General features: G+C 38.1%; 1 protein-coding gene across 1 annotated transcript in view; it reads left to right on the top strand.

Moving 5' to 3' along the window:
* The window catches only part of LOC131239117 (uncharacterized), an 87,939-nt gene extending 80,425 nt beyond the window's left edge, over window positions 1-7,514 (top strand). The window contains 14 exon segments of the mRNA XM_058236675.1: window positions 124-167; window positions 871-936; window positions 1,030-1,065; window positions 1,220-1,266; window positions 2,718-3,006; window positions 3,008-3,095; window positions 3,167-3,231; window positions 3,233-3,408; window positions 3,627-3,773; window positions 5,001-5,119; window positions 5,239-5,449; window positions 5,538-5,775; window positions 5,988-6,138; window positions 6,915-7,514. Of these exon segments, the coding sequence (XP_058092658.1) occupies window positions 124-167; window positions 871-936; window positions 1,030-1,065; window positions 1,220-1,266; window positions 2,718-3,006; window positions 3,008-3,095; window positions 3,167-3,231; window positions 3,233-3,408; window positions 3,627-3,773; window positions 5,001-5,119; window positions 5,239-5,449; window positions 5,538-5,775; window positions 5,988-6,138; window positions 6,915-7,298 (2,061 nt within the window). The 3' untranslated portion in view covers window positions 7,299-7,514.
* Window positions 7,515-20,055: the final 12,541 nt, after the last annotated feature.

Raw genomic sequence — 20,055 nt, 5'->3', positions numbered from 1 at the left:
TAATCAACTTCTAACTTCTCACCAATCTTTCTTTATATATCATGTATCCTTCTGGCTAATTCTGATGTTACTTTTTTATCTTTAGCTAGCATGCTTGAAAACTAAATAGATCATCTTTGACAGATGTTTCAGACATGCTGGGGAACTTTAAAGAAAGGCAAACTAGGGTGTGTTTGCTTGTATCGCCAAATTTAATTTCCATAAAATGGAATTGCCCAAATTCAAATTTCTCCAGCATTCTTATTGAGGGTCAGGGCTCAAACTCACAGTTGCATCAGTTTAATTCTAAATAATAATAATAAAAATAAATAAATAAATAAAAATTAAAAAAAACAGTTACAGGACTTAAAATTGGAACTCTGAAAGAATGTAACTGCTATTTAAGGGCAACTTCCTATGTGTGAATACTATGAGAAATGTGCAATTTTCTGCATTTCATCTTGATTAGACTGAATATTTAGAATTCCTCAACTAATAGTGTTTTATTACTGAGACAAATAGTAGCAGAAAATCATGCCATAAAAAAAAGAAAAAAAAAAAAAAAAAAAAGGATTTGGCTACATGGAGATGTACAAAAGATAAAACCTCTGAATCATGCCAAAGGAAAAATATGAAACCTAATCTTGATCAATACAAGAAAGGTGGATATGTTACCCACCATGCAATTTACAATTATAATTTGTTTCCAATGAACCATTTCTTATGATGAATGTTTCCTTGAAAAAGAAAATGCATGATTTTGGCATAGTATCAGATTATTGATTTGTGGGATGTACTAACAAGCTAACCAAAAAAAAAAAAAAAAGATTATTGATTTCATCTTATCACAGCATACAGCTTCTCATATTGGAATATAATGTTGGGTTGCAGTGATCTTTCTTACAATAATTTCACAGTGGGAGGCTCCGCCCCAAGTGAATGTCTACAAAGAAATGTGTAAGAATTTTTATGTAATTATGGCTTCTTTACAGTCTGTCTTCACATGGTTTCTTATATTCTGCAGCTGAAATTTTCTCTTTGTATTTCCAGCAACTTGTTCGGGACCTCTTCAATGCTGAACAATTCGTAAGCTTCTAATGTTCTTATTGTAAAATTGCACAATGAGTTGTTAGAGATGGTCGTCTGTTTTGTTGCATCTGGTTTTGTTCATCTTAAAATTATATAAAACACCTTTGAATATAATCTTATAATGCTTACTCTTGACCCCATATTGATCTAGGAGTGGAGTTGTTCCGTGCTTGAAGAACTTCCGTTGTCCTAAAAGAGGTATATAAAATTACAACATGAGTACCTTGAAATTCGTATTTTGTTCACATTTTCTGTCTTTGGTGGTTCTCTTTGATGTTTTCTTATTTCCAAATTATGTAACTTCTGTCATCTACAACTGGATCACCAACATGAATGGATTGCTTTGCAGAATGCAAGATGACAAAATTAAGGGCAGATTTGGTAAAATGAATCCGAAAGATAGGAAAAAAAGAAAAGAAAGATGAAATACACACACACACACAAACAAACAAAATGTGGATTTGTGCATACTTCTTCATTTGGAGTGGCTTCTTGACACAAGAAGTTCTGTTGGCTTGGATCTGGATCTATTTAAACAGATCCAGATTTGAAATTTCAGTACAGAAAATACCACGCGTAAGTTCAATCATGGTTCGGAACAAAATTGAACCAATTAATTGGGATAAGGCTTAGATGATGATGATGAAATGAGGATATAAAAGAATGAAAATAAAACGATTTCTAATGTAGAAGGCCCATCTAGTACCCATCTAGGACCAACCCCATGGATGGATGGCCCGGAAGTTTCACTCCTTTATGAGTTCAATAAATTTCAAGGTGGCTTAAGTCTGCCCAAATTAGAGGTTTTCTCTCTGCCAACTCTGAGAAATTGTTAAACTTCTTTTCAAAAATAACTAAGTGAAAATAGAACTATGTAAACATTATTAGGCCTGTTTAAAATTAAATATGGAACTAAACTTGGTTAGGCCAATATAGAAGCCTAATGGAAATAGAAGTGTTGTGATAAACCAGGTTCGGCTCTGATACAACTTTATTGTAATCCTGAAACCTAACAAACCTGGTTCTACCCTAGGTATTATAAATTTGGATCTAATACCACCGTTAATCCGTGCGCTTTACAGAAGCACGTTTAACAAAAATAAAACAATCAAAATAACTAGAATAACCAAACAATCAAGTAAGCAAACACAAAACATACCGATTTTACGTGGAAAACCCTTGCGGGAAAAAAAACCATGGCACAAAGCGACAGAGATCTCCACCATAATCAAAAGTTTTAGAGTTTACACCACTCACCTTCTTCGATTACAGGATCACCTGATCTTCCCTTGCGATGCGTACCTAGGAAAACCTTATCCCCTTGAGAAATCCCTTTCCAAGCCCTTACTAGTGTAGAAAACCCTCCCACCTCGCAAAACCCTTGTCCATCGGTTGGACCGACAATGTCCTGCTCTGCTCCACCCAAGGAATCCCTCACTACACTTTTGGTCGGACTGACAGTGTCCTCTTTCGACTTCCTGACTTCGCAAAATCCGTGGCATTTCGCACAACAGAAAGCATTGCTGTTTTTTCTTGGTTGCATTGCATTATCATTAAACTCTCTCTCTCTCTCTCTCTCTCTCTCTCTCTCTCTCTCTCTCTCTCTCTCTCTCTCTCTCTCTCACACACACACACACATTTCATTACAGATCGTTTTTCATTATATATAAACTGTGGAGGAACGCAAGTTACCGACGGGAGCATCACATTCGTTGAAGATCAAGATGAAGGTCGCCCTTCAACATTTTTTGCAAATTCTAGAGACTACTGGGTATTTAGCAGCACAGGGAACTTCTTGGATAATGACGATGACAAAGACAACTACAAAGCATCAAATATATCCATACTTTCTTTCCCCAACTCAGCGTTGTACACAACGGCCCGGATCTCTCCTCTTTGCCTCACTTATTATGGACTTTGTCTTATAAACGAAAAGTACACTGAACCTTCACTTTGCAGAGATAAAGTTCACAGCTGGCAATAATTATAGCAGCCTTGGAAAGCGCATATTTGATATTTGTATTCAGGTAGGTAATCACATTATTCGAGATACTTTGACGATGAAAACACTGGGTTGAGTTAAATTTGTCTATTGCAGGGAAAATTAGTTTGGAAGGATTTCAATATTGCACATGAAGCTGGTGGGCCTAATAAACCCACTGAAGAATTTTACTGCAGTCGTGACAACCAACACCTTGGAGATCCGTCTCTACTGGGCAGGAAAAGGCACAACAGTCATCCCTGAAAGAGGAATCTATGGTCCTCTCATATCAGCTATTTCTGTTGTTCCTAGTATGCTTCTCTTCTGTCTTCATGATATCCGTGCTGTTTTTCTTATAGGTAAAATCTGTATCACTTGAGTTAAGTGTATCGAATTGTGTATTTTGGTTCACCCCTGTGCTATTGAGTGAACATGGGTTCAGTTTGCTATTTAATTTTTTATTTTTTATTTTTTATTATTATTATTTTTTTTATCATTATGAATTTTTATTTTTACATAAATTGCTTTGTTAGTCCCATCCGTTAAGCATGGTTGTTCAATATTTTTCTTCATGCAGATTTTGTTCCTCCATCAGAAGGTGGCAAAAAGATATCTGCTGGTGCTGTGGCGGGCATTATAGCTTCCGCTTTGTTTCTTACTTTCTTGATTCTGGGTATTCTCTGGTGGAAAGGCTGCCTGAGACGAAAAGACACCATGGACCAAGGTAAGAAGAATTTAATTGCGCAGTCCTAAATCATCATCGTCACAGCCTTGTCCTTAAAAAAAGTATGTCCACCATATAAACAAAGAAAAAGAAAAAGAAAAACAAACATATACTATTCTGTTCTACTTTACCTTGATTGTTTACAATGAATAAATGTCAATTGTTAAAGGAGGTTGCTATTTCGTCTCTCGTTTAAGAAAACAGAAACCATCTCCTCTAACACCAATAACACCAATAAATAGGATTTTTATTTTTTTTTGGAAAGATCTTCACTTCACCGCTTCCACTTTGAGCACTTATTGACAATGATCAACGCTAGATTTCATCCCTTTCACATGATTTATTTTATAGTATTGTTTCACTTTTATTCTCTATGAGTACATATGACTACAATATGCGTGCATAAGCAACAAAGCACGCACTTTAAATTGGCAACTTGGTCAGTTGAGGTATTCCGTAATGCCAGTGTCATCAGACATTTGGAGATTGGAAATCAATAAGCTTGAAGGCCCCACATGAAAATGTTTAAGAAGGCCGCATGCCTCTGCTTTAGAAAATAATCTGCGACGACCTTCTGCCACTATTGAAAGCAAAGGGAGATAACAGATCATGTTGTCTAAGACACCCTGAGCTACCAAAGTATCTATAGGGGGAGCCATTGAGAAGTACAAAAAACAAATGTTACATTGGTCTATATGCTTGCACTTGAAGAAGAATATTGTTCAATACCTGATTCAGTCTTTTCTGCGATTATTTTTCTTTTCTCAATCGAGGGACATAAAAGCCAAATTCATGAAAAAATCCACAATGGAACTCGTGGTTTTTTAAAATATCAAAATTAATGATTTTTTTTTTTTCTTAAAAGAATTTTATTTCATAACACAAACAGGATATTTTGGCATTTCTTGAATACCAATTTTGATGGGAAATCTTGGTTGCTATGGTATGATCTGAAGGTGAAGGCTCAGTAACGTACACAAGCCACATTCTGTGACATGCTTCGCAAACTGAGTACATCAGAGATTTCTGAAAAGATTGGATTGTTACCAAATAATATATGTAGTGTGGATTTACCTTATTTCATTGATCAATATCGAAATACAGTATGCCACAGAAGTTACATTTTGAAAGAAATTTCTTGCTCATTGTGGGATGATGACCTACATAGAGAGTGCAAGCACTAGTAAAAAGAGACCAAAATATCCATTTCTTATGACATTCAGACAGATCTTAGGGGCCTGGACCTGCAAACTGGTTCCTTTACCTTACGACAGATTAAGGCTGCCACTAACAACTTTGATCCTGCAAACAAAATTGGAGAAGGTGGTTTTGGGTCCGTTTACAAGGTATTCTAAACAAACACTGGTTTATTGTGATCGATCATCATTTTGACACATATGCATTCAGCCTTCTCAAATTAAGCTTGCATATATATGACATACTTTTTAATTGTTACTCCAATCAGGGTCTATTACCAGATGGTACCATAATTGCAGTGAAGCAACTTTCTTCCAATTCAAGGCAAGGGAACCGTGAATTTTTGAATGAGATAGGCATGATTTCTGCATTGCGACATCCCAACCTTGTGAAGATTTATGGATGCTGTATCGAAGCAAAGCAGTTACTGCTAATATACGAGTACATGGAAAATAATAGCCTTGCTCACGCTCTGTTTGGTGAGCTTGTCAGTTGCTTCATGGCATTTTTATGTTGTCACATAAAACAAGTATTACGACTCAGTTTTGTCAACTGGATGAATTGCAGGTCCTGAAGAATGCAAATTGCAGCTTGATTGGTCAACTAGGCATAGGCTTTGTATTGGAATAGCAAGAGGTTTGGCGTATCTCCACGACGAATCAACATTGAAAGTTGTTCATAGGGACATTAAAGCCACCAATGTATTGCTTGATAGGGATCTTAAGCCCAAGATATCCGACTTTGGTTTGGCAAGGCTTAATGAAGAGGAGGACACCCACATTAGCACTCGAGTAGCTGGAACTTTGTGAGCCACTGTTCTTTGATTTCTCACCCATTTCTATAATTTCTTGTAAATAATTGATCTATGGATCATGTGGGATCCACCATCTAACATATGACTTGTTCTTTATCTTCATAACACCCGTCGTCTTTGTATGGTATATCCATTAGTTTATCATTGTCTGGGTGTGACTGACTGCAGGGAAATGTAATTCGGTAATAATCTTGATTTTGCAGAGGATATATGGCACCAGAATATGCAATGCATGGTTACCTGACGGATAAAGCAGATGTTTATAGCTTTGGAGTGGTGACTTTGGAAATTGTCAGTGGGAAGAGCATCATTGGTTACAGGCCAAAGGGGGACCACGTTCATATGGTGGATTGGGTATGTTTGAATCTCCCGCTACTTTTCATTTCTACCATTACGAACACTAATCTGACAAGTGACAAATATTAACCAGGACAGTCAAGATCATGTACATAAGAATAGATCTAATCAACAATTTGATCCCCCTCTTTTTTAGCGATCATCATGGATTGTTTATGGTTCTAAAGAATCAGTTTTGTTAGGCAACTGTAACCATCCCATCCATCACTTGGAAAATGGATGGATATAGAAAATAAGGCCAAACCAAGGGTGGATTGGATCATTGCATTAGGGCGATTATTGCATGATAGCCTTAGAAATGTGTTCTATCTAGATTTAATGGATAGTTCAGATCAATCGATTGTACTGTCTAACTGAACTGATGCAACTAGGAGCACTAATAGTGCTCCGAGAGCACTGGAGCATTTCTCATGTGACATAATTGTGCATGTGGACTATCTTATCTATTGCATGAGTGATCAGAAAATGGGTGGCTGAGCTACAAGATTTTAAAAAGGGAAAAAAAGAGAGAGAGCAAAGGCCCCACATTCAGTGGGTGAAGTTTACACCAATCAGGTTGCTAAGATAATCAATGGACCCTGACTTTTTAGCCTTTGGTTTGTCTGAGTGGTGGTCCACCGGAACAGTAGTGGTGATTGCCTTAGATGTTTGTACATGTACAGTGGAGATGCTTTTAAGATCAAGTCTCAAATCTCCAAGAAACTTTCACAACCCTCTCAAGCTTTCATAATGGGTTGGTTGTTCACTATATGATGTTTGTATGGATATTGCAGGCATATGTTCTGCAACAGCAAGGAAATCAACTAGAGTTGGTCGATACAAGGTTGGGATTAGAATTCAACAAGGAAGAGGCAATAATAATGATTGATGTGGCCCTCTTATGCACCAGTGCATCTCCCACACTTAGGCCTAAAATGTCTGCTGTAGTGAAGATGCTCGGAGGCGTCAAGGATCCAGTTTCAGACCTGAATTTATTCAGCGATGATTCCAATGCTAAAGCTGTTGGAAACTTGCCTCAAGAGATCCAAAGCGTGAGCTCAAGTCCAAGCAATAGCCTGATTGCGTCGACAGATCAGCCCTGGACTGAATCTTCTGTGCCCGTCCCTGATCTCTATCCAATCAATCTGGATTCGCAGAGTTGGAGTAACATAAATTAGTGAACTTTAATTTCTACGTATGCAGCTTTTGGAATCTATTACAGATTGGCTTTTCCTTTTCATTTGTAATAAATTAGAGATACGGAGTTTCATTATTACAATTGTACTAAAAAACATTGGCAGTGGCTTGCTTGTACTTGGGTCAGGTTGTATGCATCTGGTTGCTTGCTGTATGATACCTTTGTTTTTGAATAAATGAACTGAAACTATGTACCAGATATGATTCAAATTATACAGGCATAAAATGAATTGGGGTTAAAATTAATAAAATGAATTGAGATCACATAAAATGAATACTGGGTTGTTAGCTGCTTCAAAGATGTGGTCTTTGCCTTTGCAACTAAACTAATGTATGTATTAACCTAGTTAAGATAGAAGAAAGTGTTAGACAGGCCACATGCCTTGTATAGCCGATTCTATAGATAAACGATGTATAAGTAGAAGATTTTGAATTTATCATCTTACCTTGTATAGTCATTGTAAAACTCTATATATTCAACCCTTCAGGGTTGTCTCAAATACACAGAAAAGTAAAGGAGAATCATTCCCCTTAAAGCCTTCATTGTTTTTGGTTTGTTTACATGGTAAAACTCTATATATTCAACCTTTCAGGGTTGTCTCAAATACACTGAAAAGTAAAGGAGAATCATTCTCCTCAAAGCCTTCATTGTTTTTGGTTTGTTTACAGAAAGAACTATAATTTATGAGGCATTATTGATGCTTTTTGGTTCCACCTAACAATTATACAATTGGGGCCCTCCTTCGGTTGACCTAAGCCATCATCTCTGGGCCTTCTCATTTGATATCTCCACCCATCAGATGATCCTAGTGGAATGTAAGGAAAATGGACTATCAGGATCACTGGTTCCACATTTAGAATTAGTATTTTTTAAAGTGGGGGTTGATAAGGTCGGAACAAAATATAGTAGAGCCATCTCGTTGGTACATATGGTTGGGTGACTTATCAATAGCAACTGTTGTCTAGTGGGCGGTATGATGGAAGGCACATCTTTCAAGGTTCACATCCATGAGACACTCCTACAGTTCATTTTCTGCACTTTCTCAAAATGAATGGCTGGCTTTAACTACTTTTGTGTTCTTTTATTACTTTGAAAACCATTGTTTAATGTAGGCCTGTTAATGGGCCGTGCCTGTGTTCAACTTCAGCATGGATTTTGAATTATCAGCTGGGCCTGTGTGAAGTTTTAATTTTACTTGACCTGGCCCACCCAATAACAGCTCTAGTTAGATGGGTAGGATCAGTCAAGAAACTTGTATTCTGAACCTTTTCACATCCACAGCAGAGGCAACTATGTGGACAATCACAATCGATAATTCAGTGCACATATTCCACTTCTACCAACACCATGTCATCTCTCATGTGTAAAAAGATGAATGCTGCAGGCTAATCATCCACTGAGTTGCAGCAGCATGTGTCTATGACCCTGAGCTATAGAAAAGGTTTGGCAATCTTTACATCAGGTGGGCCACATACAGTGAACCAATCCATGGGCTGTCGATTCGTTTCTACAACTTTCTATGGTGTGGCCCATTTGATAATTGGAACAGCATGATTTTTGTGGTCAATGATCTTCAATACATGGCCTTGAAGAAACATAAAACGACTCCAAGAATTTCAATTTGAGACTCCCAACGTTCGTAAGACCATCATTTGACACTGGGCTGGAAGGAAGAGTCTGGTCATACCTTTCAGGCCGCTTGTTTATTGCATATTTGTGGCACATTGATACAGTAAGTTTTAAAGGGTTGCACAGGGATAGAAGTGTAATAAGTTGTTTTTTACAGAAGTACGCACAACACATACACACACAGAAAAAAGTGAGGATTTAAACCCACACTTGAACCACTGACCATCCCTCTCTCCGTTTCTTTTCTTCTCAACTCACTTTATGGTACAACCCAGAATTGTAAAAGGCTCCAATTTTAGGTGGACCCATAGGCTGAACGGTCCACATTAAAGGTTGGGCCAACATGATGGACAGTGGACGTAAGGGGGACACTGCCAAAATCACGAATTTGCAATGGACTAGAACCGTCGTAAACTATATTAACGACGGATACGTCGAAGGGTTGCGACGGATTTAGTCCGTCATAAATTGACGACGGATACTATCCGCCACAAAAATAAAAAATCCGTCACTGAACTACAGAAAAAACTGATTTATGCGTCATAAAATATTACGACGGATACAGTCCGTCGCTGATGTTAGAAGAAACATTGGGCCTCTGATCTGTTGATTTTCGACTTCAAGAAAGGCTTCTCGGACTGGCTTGCTCTTTCCTGAGTCCAGTCATACTGCTCAAGACTCATCTGAGTCACCCCTATTTCCAATTCTGACCAATGGGGCCATGGTGCAGTAATTCAAGCCACTGGTATGTTGTTTCCCATCTTGAGCAGAGGATGCCCCGAAAGATAAAAAGACTGGAACCCTTCAGCAACCTAAGTTCTGACCTTTTTCAGCAGCGGTCTACACTCCCTAAAAATCCTCATTATTTGTGGCTGGGATATTCCAATCAGTAAATTATTTGGAGGGTGGTCCGGTAATTGCAATCCATAACAAACCAAAGGTCTGGATTGCCATAGCATGAGTCCCATTTGACAGAATTAGAAACTCGAGTACATTCTGCAAGTTCCTAGCAGGACGAGTCACTCAGTGGACTTGAGCCTGCCCGTGTATGAGTCAGTGCAAGTAAGCCACGGTCCAGTAAGAATTTTAAGACTCGATGTATGTTGACTCGTATCCGAGTCCATGTAAAATACGAGTCGTATCTTAAAACGATGGCCGCAATTACAGTTATCTTGAACGTGCATCACAACCCATTCAAATCCAGCATGCATCGCAAGATGAGACGACATAAAGCCATGGTCAGATATTTGAAATCTTCATCTGTTAGGGACTACTCTGGATGGACTCTAACATCGCAGCAACAGATGATCCAGGCTGTCAATCGGTGGCATTGAAACTTACTGTTGAAAACATAAACTATTCAGAGGCCATGTTCCAAGAAAAAATTGGATGGTTAGGGTCTTCAACTGTCCAAGCGGTTATCATAGGATGGATGGTAATGATTATCAGCACTAGTTACACGTGGGCCCATCGAATAATACATGCTGGTACTTCATCCTGAGTCTGTATGTCTGGAGAGCAAATGGGTCAGGTTGACCAAACGGGTCACGGGATATATATATATATATATATATATATATGGGCCATTGAATTTCACCAGTAATTCTCTAATGATTTTTTGGTCATTAACTATTTTCATTTTATTTCAATGATTAGAAAGCCAATTATCAGATAGATATTATATATGATCAAATGTGTGTATTTTTGGAAAAAGAAAATCCACAATAGGGACAACTAGATGGATGAACTTGATTGATATATCACCCTGCCACGTGTAATGGGACGCAGATTAGCTACTGACAGGTTGAGTAGGGAGACTCCTACTGAAGTGACGTCACCAAGTTCCGTGGGCTCCACCATGAAGTATGTGTTGTATCAAAACCGTTCATACATTTGGAGAGATCATTTTATAGGGCATGATCCAAAGAATAAGGCTGATCCAAGGCTGGAATGGACCCCACCCCAAAGAATAAGGCTGGAGGGGACCCCACCACAGAAAACAGAGGGGAGAGTGACGCCCACCGTTGAAACCTTCCGAAGGTCCACCATGATCGTTGTTTATTTGAGATCCAACCTGTTCATGTGTTAACGCAGACACGAAAGAAGGGAAAACCAAAATATCAGCTTGATCGAAAACTTTTGTGGCCCTTAGAACTTTTTAACGGTGGCGTCACTCTCCCCACTGTTTTCTGTGGTGGGGTCCACTCCAGCCTTGGATCTGACTCATTATTTGGATTATTCCCTAATATGATCTCTCCAAATGGATGGATGGTGCGTATACAAAACATCCATCATAGTGGGCCACAAAACTTGGTGACGTCACTTCTGTAGCCAGTCTCGCTACTCATCCTGTCAGTGGCTAATCCGCGTCCACGTGTAATGTAGAGAGGTAAGATCCACTTGATGATGTTTGGTTACAAAGCCAATCAGCTGGGACTGCCCTCCGGAAACGGATTGGCTACTCCCCCTGCCACCAGCCATTGGCTGGTGGTCGGTGCTCTGTGGGCCCCACCACGATGTATGTGTTTCATCTATGACGTCCATCTATTTTTATATAATTTTTTTAGGGTATGAGACCAAAAATGAGGTATATCCAAATCTCAAGTGGACCACATTACAGGAAACAGTGTTGAAAGAGCGTCGACCATTAAAAACTTTTTGGGGCCATATATAAAAGTTTTGGATCAAGCTGATCTTTGTTTTTTAGCTTCATCAAGGTCTGTATGACCTAATTAACAGATTGGATGTCAAATAAACAGTACAGTGGGCCTTAGGAGGATTTTAATGGTGGATATCCAATCACTATTGTTTTCCTGTGGTGTGGTCCACCTGAGATTTAACCCTCTCATTTTATGGATCGAGACATAAAATGATCTGTAAAAATGGATGAAACAGATACATCATGGTGGGGCCTACAGAGCACCGACCACCAGCCACCGGGCTAGTGGCAGGGGAAGTAGCCAATCCGTTGCCCTGGCCTCCATAGTCTATTTTTCTTGGGTCAACTTGCAGGCTGGAATTGAAGGTACCCTCTCTTGCACGTGTGTTCAATTTTCTGTTGCAAGTCTTTCTCTGACTACTAATCAACGCAATGGTCTTGGCCGGCTATCTTCTTTCTATTAGAAATTTAATCCATTGGAGGTTGGTTTTTACTAATTGTGCCTGCATATATGCATGTAGCCCCGTATGTCACGTTTGAAATTTTGGCCGAACTCTTCATTTTCTTTTTCTAATATTATGCTTTACAATAGCTTACTACTCTCTGTCGCATGGACCATAGAATTTCATAGGACCATTAGAAGAAGAAGATGAAAATATGGATTTTGTCACAGTTCATAATGGTTAATAACAAAACTAGCGTGGACGGAGAATTTAATTAAGAAAACTTGTTATATCAGGGAATGACACATTTTCTAGTGAATTCATACAACTGCAAACATGGTTTGATAATAAAGGTTTGTTTGATAAGAGGGACTTTACAGAATATATAGTTCTTATTATCTTCATAATTGATGCATAGGTGATTTTTTATTCGACAATTTAGTTTAACGGTTGGTATCATAGAGGGTTATGCATTGATTAGGACACTTTAGGATAATTTAGATTAGCATTTAGTGTTTGAGCCCAAAATCAGTTTGTTGGCCCACCTACTCATGCATATGAGGACAGAATCTTCTCCATATAAAAGGTACACAGACAATACTTACTAGATTCAAATATAATTTGACTAATTTAAATGTCTACAACATTAATTTTTTGTATGAAAACGTGGGCAATATTAAGCAAAGCTACGGAATGAAAATTTCTCCTTATCATAGCACATATAATTAGACAATATCTCTCATGAGTTGATGGAAAAGCTTATGCAAGAAAGAATCTTTTAGTCTTTAGTCTTTACTATTTTTGAGGTTTGTGTTGATCGCATTAAGGAGGAGTAAATCAAACATTATAAGAGTGCTACTATAAGTATGGAACTCTTAGAAGTGATACACAAACATTTGTGGACCATTCCTTAATACATTTTGGAACAAGCAGAAGTCTTTTGTAACCTTTAAATAACCACTATTGTTATACCTATGCATACATTACATATGACGAATAAGTTATCTTAAATGGATTTAAATTCTATAAAATACATATTAAATTGTTGCATCGTCACTTAATACACCATGCATATCTTTAATTGAGTCTCAAGCGAGGCTGTGTCAAAAATCCCTGTTTAGACACCTTCCTGTATAGGGTTGTAATATATGTTGATGTTGAGATCTGGTCGTCCCTATTAAACCATTGTATACCTGCAAAACCAAATAACGATGGACACCCTTGCTATAGCAGGGGACCCTCTGATGCCAAAGTTAAAACATGCAATCTAGGTCTAGTAGAATTAAGGTTTTTGTGCATACCTGCTACTATAGGCAGGGTTCTTATTTATAGCCCTTTGGTGCTAATTATGTATATGGCAGTGAATCCGCCATTCAATCATGTATCATGCAAGGGATCGCCCTCGAGATACAAGGCATTATCCTCAGCGAAGATATTGGGGAATAAATCATCCTCGTACACAAAGGAGATCTCTTGATGGTCGATCGGCTTCTAAGGAGGTCGTGGTCGACAGTCGATGCCGACCTTTAAGACGAGTTGGCCGAGTTCCTACAGACCAAGCTGAACTGTTGACTGTAGTCGGGCCCTATCTTCGAAGTCAGATTAGTACTTATAGTCGTTCGTTGGTCGCGATAGTGAGATGTCAACTAGAGCCAAGGTCACTGCTCGTGGTTAGTCCTCGAGCTTGTCAAGGAGGTCGTGCTTGGTAGTTTAGACCGAGCTCTTACCCGATCTCCTTTTTCGAGCTACATGCCTTCTGTTTTCTATCTCATTCTGGTTGCTTGGTCAGTCCAATTTTACCCATAACAGTAGCCCCTCTACTTCCGAGTGCTTTTCAGAAGCTCGGAAAGTAAATGGATTCGAACAGACACCTAAGTGCGAGGCTTCACGCGCAGGTTGGGAGGTCGGGACCACTCGTCATTATGGTGGAGGCAGCAAACACGAGAATCAAGGAGGATTCATTAATGATCAGGACAGGTCGTGAGAGGAGACATGCGCTGAAGTGGCGTATCTTCGTCTTTCGACGAATAACATTAGAACACATGGCTTTGCCTTGGTAATCGAGTCGGTCTGTGAACCAGCATCTGCTACATGGAGGGAGGCGTGAGCTGTAGTGCCTCTTCTGATCACGGCATTGAATGCAAGAAATCAATGCCGCAACCGAGGAGATTATAAATACGGAGGGGGGGATCCCCTGACCCATTTCATTTACTTCTCTCTGCCTCTACCGCTCTCTCTGACTACCGGACTAGGTGATTTTTGGTAAGTTGGAAACCCTACCCATACTTTACTTTTCGGCCAATTTCTTCCTTCTCCGGCCTTCTTCTTCCCCCTTATTTTCTCTTCATTTCTTTTCTTTATCTTTTCTCGGGATGTTGGACGGTTCCAACAGACTCTCTGTATCTGGGGCGTTCCATGGGAAGTCCATCCCGGAAAGCGTGGACTCTCGATTGGGCGCACCCTCAGGTGCATCATCTCCGGTGCCAGAAGGCCGGGAGCATGCGGTGACTAAAGGTGGGCATCGGACCGAGTCGGATCGGATTCGGCCCAACCCGACCAGATTCGAAATTTGTAGAACCTGATCCGAACTCGTTCCGATCCGGGACCGAGTCTGGATCATCTAATTCGAACAGATTCGAACGTTTGTTGACCTGAATCGATCTGGGTCCGACCCGATCAGGAAAACCGAGTCGGATCAGATTGGGGAAAGCTTGAATTGTTCGTTTTTTCCAACGACATGAAAATCATTATATTAGTGTTTCGTATGGTGCGATCTACTTGATTATTGAATTCACTTAAAATTTAGTATCAACTCCTTAAATGATCTGAAAAAACTGATGGATAGTGTAGATAAACCAAAAAAATTCACGATGGGCCCACATAATTTACTCAGTTGAATAAAAACTACTGGTATGTAGCTTCTTGAAGAAGCTTTACACCGGTGATATAGCTTCTCAGAGAAGCTTTATAATTGCTATTTGTAGCTAGCACCAGCTAGCCTATGAAATTGGTCCGCGTAGTATGCTCTTATCATGCCGAGTAAACTCAGTTGGGCCCACTACGAATGCATGTGGTTTATCCACGCCATCCATTCGTTTTTCTAGATCATTTTATGGGTTCAATCCAAAATTGATGTATACACAAAGTTTAAGTGGGCCATACCACTGGAAAAAGTGGAACTATTGATTTCAACCGTTGAAAATTTTTTAAGGCCCCCAGTATGTTTATTTGTCATCCAACCTGTTCATAAGATGAGAAGGACATGGATGAATGGAAAACACAAATATCATCTTGATCTAAAACCTTTGTTGTCCCCAAGAATTTTTCAACAGTAGATGTTCAATCCACATAGTTTCCGGTGGTGTGGTCCATTTGAGGTTTGGATATAATCCATTTTTGGGATAGAGACCTAAAATTATGTGTTAAAAGAAATGGACGGAGTGCATACAATGCACGAGTGACACAGTCGCCCACTGAGTTTACTCAGTACGCTTACCGTACTGAGTTACTCAGTACGTAGTCCGCTTCCCTAGTCCCTAGCCTATAGGCTACGTGTTGTGCGAAGACAGCACTGACGCTCCTCGATCTCCGAGTTGTGAGAACGGTTCAAAGGAGATCAATGTTACATCTTACGTGGCCCCACAGTGATGTATTTATTATATCTACATCGTTCATCTATTTTTAGAGATGATTTCAGAGCATTATCCAAAAAAATGAATCATATCCAAAGATCATCTGAACCACACCATAAATAGCAATAGAGATAATGATTTTCACCGTTAAAAAATTTGTAGGGCCCACTATAACGTTTATTTTATATCCAATCTATTTATAAGGTCACAAGTAACTGAATGAATAGGAAAAATAAATTTCATAAGATCTTAAGTACCAAATGAAGAGGAAAAACAAATTTCATATTGATCCAAAATTTAATGTGACCCTAAAAAGGGTTTCAATGGCAGACGTTCAACCACCTACTAATTTTTGAAGTGTGGTCTAGTTTATGGTTAGATCTGTCTTATTTTTTGTCCGAAGCCTTAAAATGAGCTGACCAAATGGATGGATGGTTTGGATATAACACATACCTCGTGATCAGACCCGTTACACCGGCCGATCCAACCAATCTGCTTCCGTCAACTTCGGGTATGACCGTCAACCTGCTAGAAGTACGACTCTCTCTCTTTCGAATTAAACTATACACCATTTCTCTGTATATATTCCTCTCCAACAGAGAAATACCATCAAGCTACAAAACCCAACAGCAAAAAAAGAGAATTTGATCTATCAAAGAACATTTAATTAGCCTTCTTCTTACTTTTTTCTTCAACAGAGACAGAGAGGCAAATATAAAGAGAAATAGATAGATATAGAGATAGAGTTGGGCGGGACTTTTTGGCGCCGAACGAAAAGCCTAGGCGATGAAATTTTTGTTTAGAGATATATTTACATCCGGGTCGGGTCGGTTCAGACCATTTTGGTTCGAGTTTTCGGATCGGTTCTGTCCGAATACACCTCTATCCGAACCTGACCCGAAAATGATCGGATCTGGATTGGCAAACTCGACCAGGGCCGATCTAGGCCATCGGTTCTGTTCAGAACGGTACCGAGTCGGGTCGGATCGGGTCGGATCCACTGGATCGGGTCCAACATGCCCACCTCTAGCGGTGACATCTGCCCCGATAAGGTCGGTAGCTCAGTCTGCCGCAAGGTCATCTTGAGAGTTAGCATTTATAGTTATTTGTTGGTCACGATAGTGAGATGTCAGGTAGAACCAAGGTCACTGCTTGTGGTTGGTGCTCGAGCTAGTCGTGGAGGTTGTGCTCATTAGCTTAGACCGAGTTCTTACCCGATCTCCTTTTCTGAGCTACGTGCCTTCTGTTTTCTATCTCATTCTGGTTGCTTGGTCAGTCCAATGTTATCCATAACAATATAGAAGTCAAGTTTTTTAACCCGCAAGAAAGAAAACTTAACTCAAGACAGTTAATTGTTGGATACCCAAAAAAAATTAATTAAAATGTTTCATATTCTATTATCTTCTACATACAATTAAGATTGTAGTTACTGAAAACTCTTAGTTTATCAAGGATTTTAAAAATAATGAGAGTGATACGTCTCAATATTAATGTCATAAATGACAATTTTAAAACTATAAGGAAAAAAAATATTATTAAATTATCAAAAGGAATTAAGTCGATTGCTAATAAATGGATATTAAAATCAAACATGACTTTATGATTAATATTTAAATATATGAAGCCAAAATAATTGCTTGGAGATTTTAATAAGTACAGGCATTGATTTTATAAAACTCTCTCTTCGATATAAAAGAAAGTGTTATGGAGTTTACAAACGGACAAAAGACGTCACAGGAATTCGACCATTTGAAATCAATTGATCAATATACGGATGTAGATTTTGTTGGTTGATTTAATAGTAGGAATTCCGTTTCAACACTGAGGTCTTGGTATAAAAAAATGGATTCATTTACTATGGAAGCAGAATATGTAACTTATCTTAAATGCAGACATTAGCTAGTAATATAGCTTTAAGTCCTTAATATAGAATTATCGAGTGTTTGTAGAACTCATCTGCAAGAAGAGATGATGGCAGATTCACTCTTTAAAATCTGCTTTATCATGCTATTTATGAGGCATATATCTTGCATGGGAGTTGTCAAACCTGTGAAAATATTGGATTAGTATGAGTTTTAGTATGATCTAATTCATGCACAAACATTTAGAGATCTCATTTATTTTTATGATTATGTTATTTTGTTTTTTTTTGTTTTTTCTTTTCATTCAGTATGCACATTTGTTTAGAGTAAGAAGAATTTTTGGTTTCATTAGAGACATATAAAGCTCTTAACGGAGACAGTTGGACCACTTAGGCACATGTGATCACGTTAAACATGTAATCTTCATACCATACTTTCATGCCTTGATTTTTTGTCGTTGTGATTTCTAACATTTATGACCGTAATTTATCTCACTTCGAAAAGGTTAAATGTTTTGATGACTACCATGATCCAAAAACATTAATCTGAAGGGACTAGATCTAATAAGCGTTGCTCATGTTATTTATTAATGGCAATAATTTTTAAATATAATGGGTATTTATTAGGAGATTTCAAATAAATATATTCTACAAAACATTTTAAATTTTTTTCTGTATTAATCAGTGTGGCCTAAGTGAGAGAATATAAGACTTTTATTAGATGGGCCTCATGTGATCAATGGTTTGGATGATATGATCACTGTTGGGTTATTAGGATTGAGCATACTAGAATTTACATAAATTGTGATCAAGTCAAATATGTAGATGGGTGATGATCCTAGATTACCACATATGCACATGTTTCAGATAGACATGATTTTTAGAGTATTTTAGTGAAACATGGTCTCATGCACATATATGAACTCTATCTAGTATGGAGATTCATGGAGAAGGGAATAGTTGTGACAAGTTAAACTCATATAACTCTTTTTTTCTATAAATACAAGAGTTTTAGTCCCCTCACCTACACATATATGAGTGGATATTCATGGTGAATGATTATTATCTCAAAATTCATATTAATTCATTTATTAGGTTAAATACGTAAAGGGTGGAAATGACAACTTTTAATGTGCAAGCGTGCTCACCTGTTGGGTGGGCCAACCTGATTCTTATGGTAGAGAACACCTACTGTGCATACCTCTTAAGAATGTCCTTAGCTCATGCACATATTGTTAGACTTAATTTACATAGTAAAGGATTGCATTATACATTAATTATAAAGAGTTTAGAAACTTAACCAGAAACTCATACTTGCATGGGAAGCCATCCTTGTTGATGTCGACGAAGGATGATGTAACTTGATCTTCTGTAAGTTACACCATTTTATAAACTTAAGATGGGAGAAGAGGTTATATATATAGTATAGGTGAAGTGACTAAGATATGTATTTATAGAAAAGAGGGCTATGTTATAGAGGAAACAACATATATTTTTAATATGTATAAATCAATGAGATTTACAATACAAAGAGATTTGATGAGTAATAATCAATTCCAACTTAAACAAGCGTATCATAGAACATAGAATGAAAGAGAAGCATCAAGATTTTTCATGTGGAAGAAATACCCAATATATGGTAGTTCAACTCATCACAATTATTCCTCAAAGAGTCTCCACATTATAAGAGTTTATTTTTCTATCGGAATTTATATTTCATTGTAATACTCTAGATTCAATGTTTATCTAAATTACTATGTATGCATAGCAGACTCCAAGTGCATCATCCTTCCGTATTTAAACCGATCACAACTTCTATAGAGCCCACTACCCACTGGTATGCTCAATCCAAATGTCCTATGGTCAATATGTTTGATCAATCTCAACCATTAATAATGTAATCCTATCACATGTAACCCATCAAACATGTATCATGCATCTCAATGGAATATCACCCAGAAATAACCATGATCAACAATGAAAGTCAAATTAGGCAAAGTGAATATAGGAGTAGAAATGGTCTCATTAAAAATTTTCAAGGCCTTTTTTTCTCTTTACATTTTGCATGGCCTTATTTCAATGGTTGTTATCTTCCCCTACCTGGGAGATGTGAATTTGAATTTTAAAACATTTTTTTTTTTTTTAAATTCACATGCGTACTCACCCCACATGCTCTCACGCACTTGCACCGCAAGGGATGCTTGAACTTGTGACCTCATGTTGAAACTCCAAAGAGTCTGCCACTGAATCACTGCAACAAGTGCATTTTAAAACACAATCCAAATATACAGTGTTCTGCCATGATCATAGATCACTTAAAGGGCCCTACATAGAGATTTCCACCATGACTACCTCGCAAGAATTTGCACTGATCATAGCTTTATTTTGACATGCATGGATGCATTCTCACCTTTTGGTCAGACGTCTCTTTTTCTACATTTTATGATGCGACACTATACTGGTATTTTGGAATAAAGAGAGTAATATGTTCCATTTTATTTTTTTGCCATTCA

Source organism: Magnolia sinica, chromosome 3, assembly GCF_029962835.1.
Source record: "Magnolia sinica isolate HGM2019 chromosome 3, MsV1, whole genome shotgun sequence".
Taxonomy (NCBI): Eukaryota; Viridiplantae; Streptophyta; class Magnoliopsida; order Magnoliales; family Magnoliaceae; genus Magnolia; species Magnolia sinica.
Note: the sequence above shows the minus strand (reverse complement) of the source record. Positions and strands in the feature narration are given on the sequence as shown.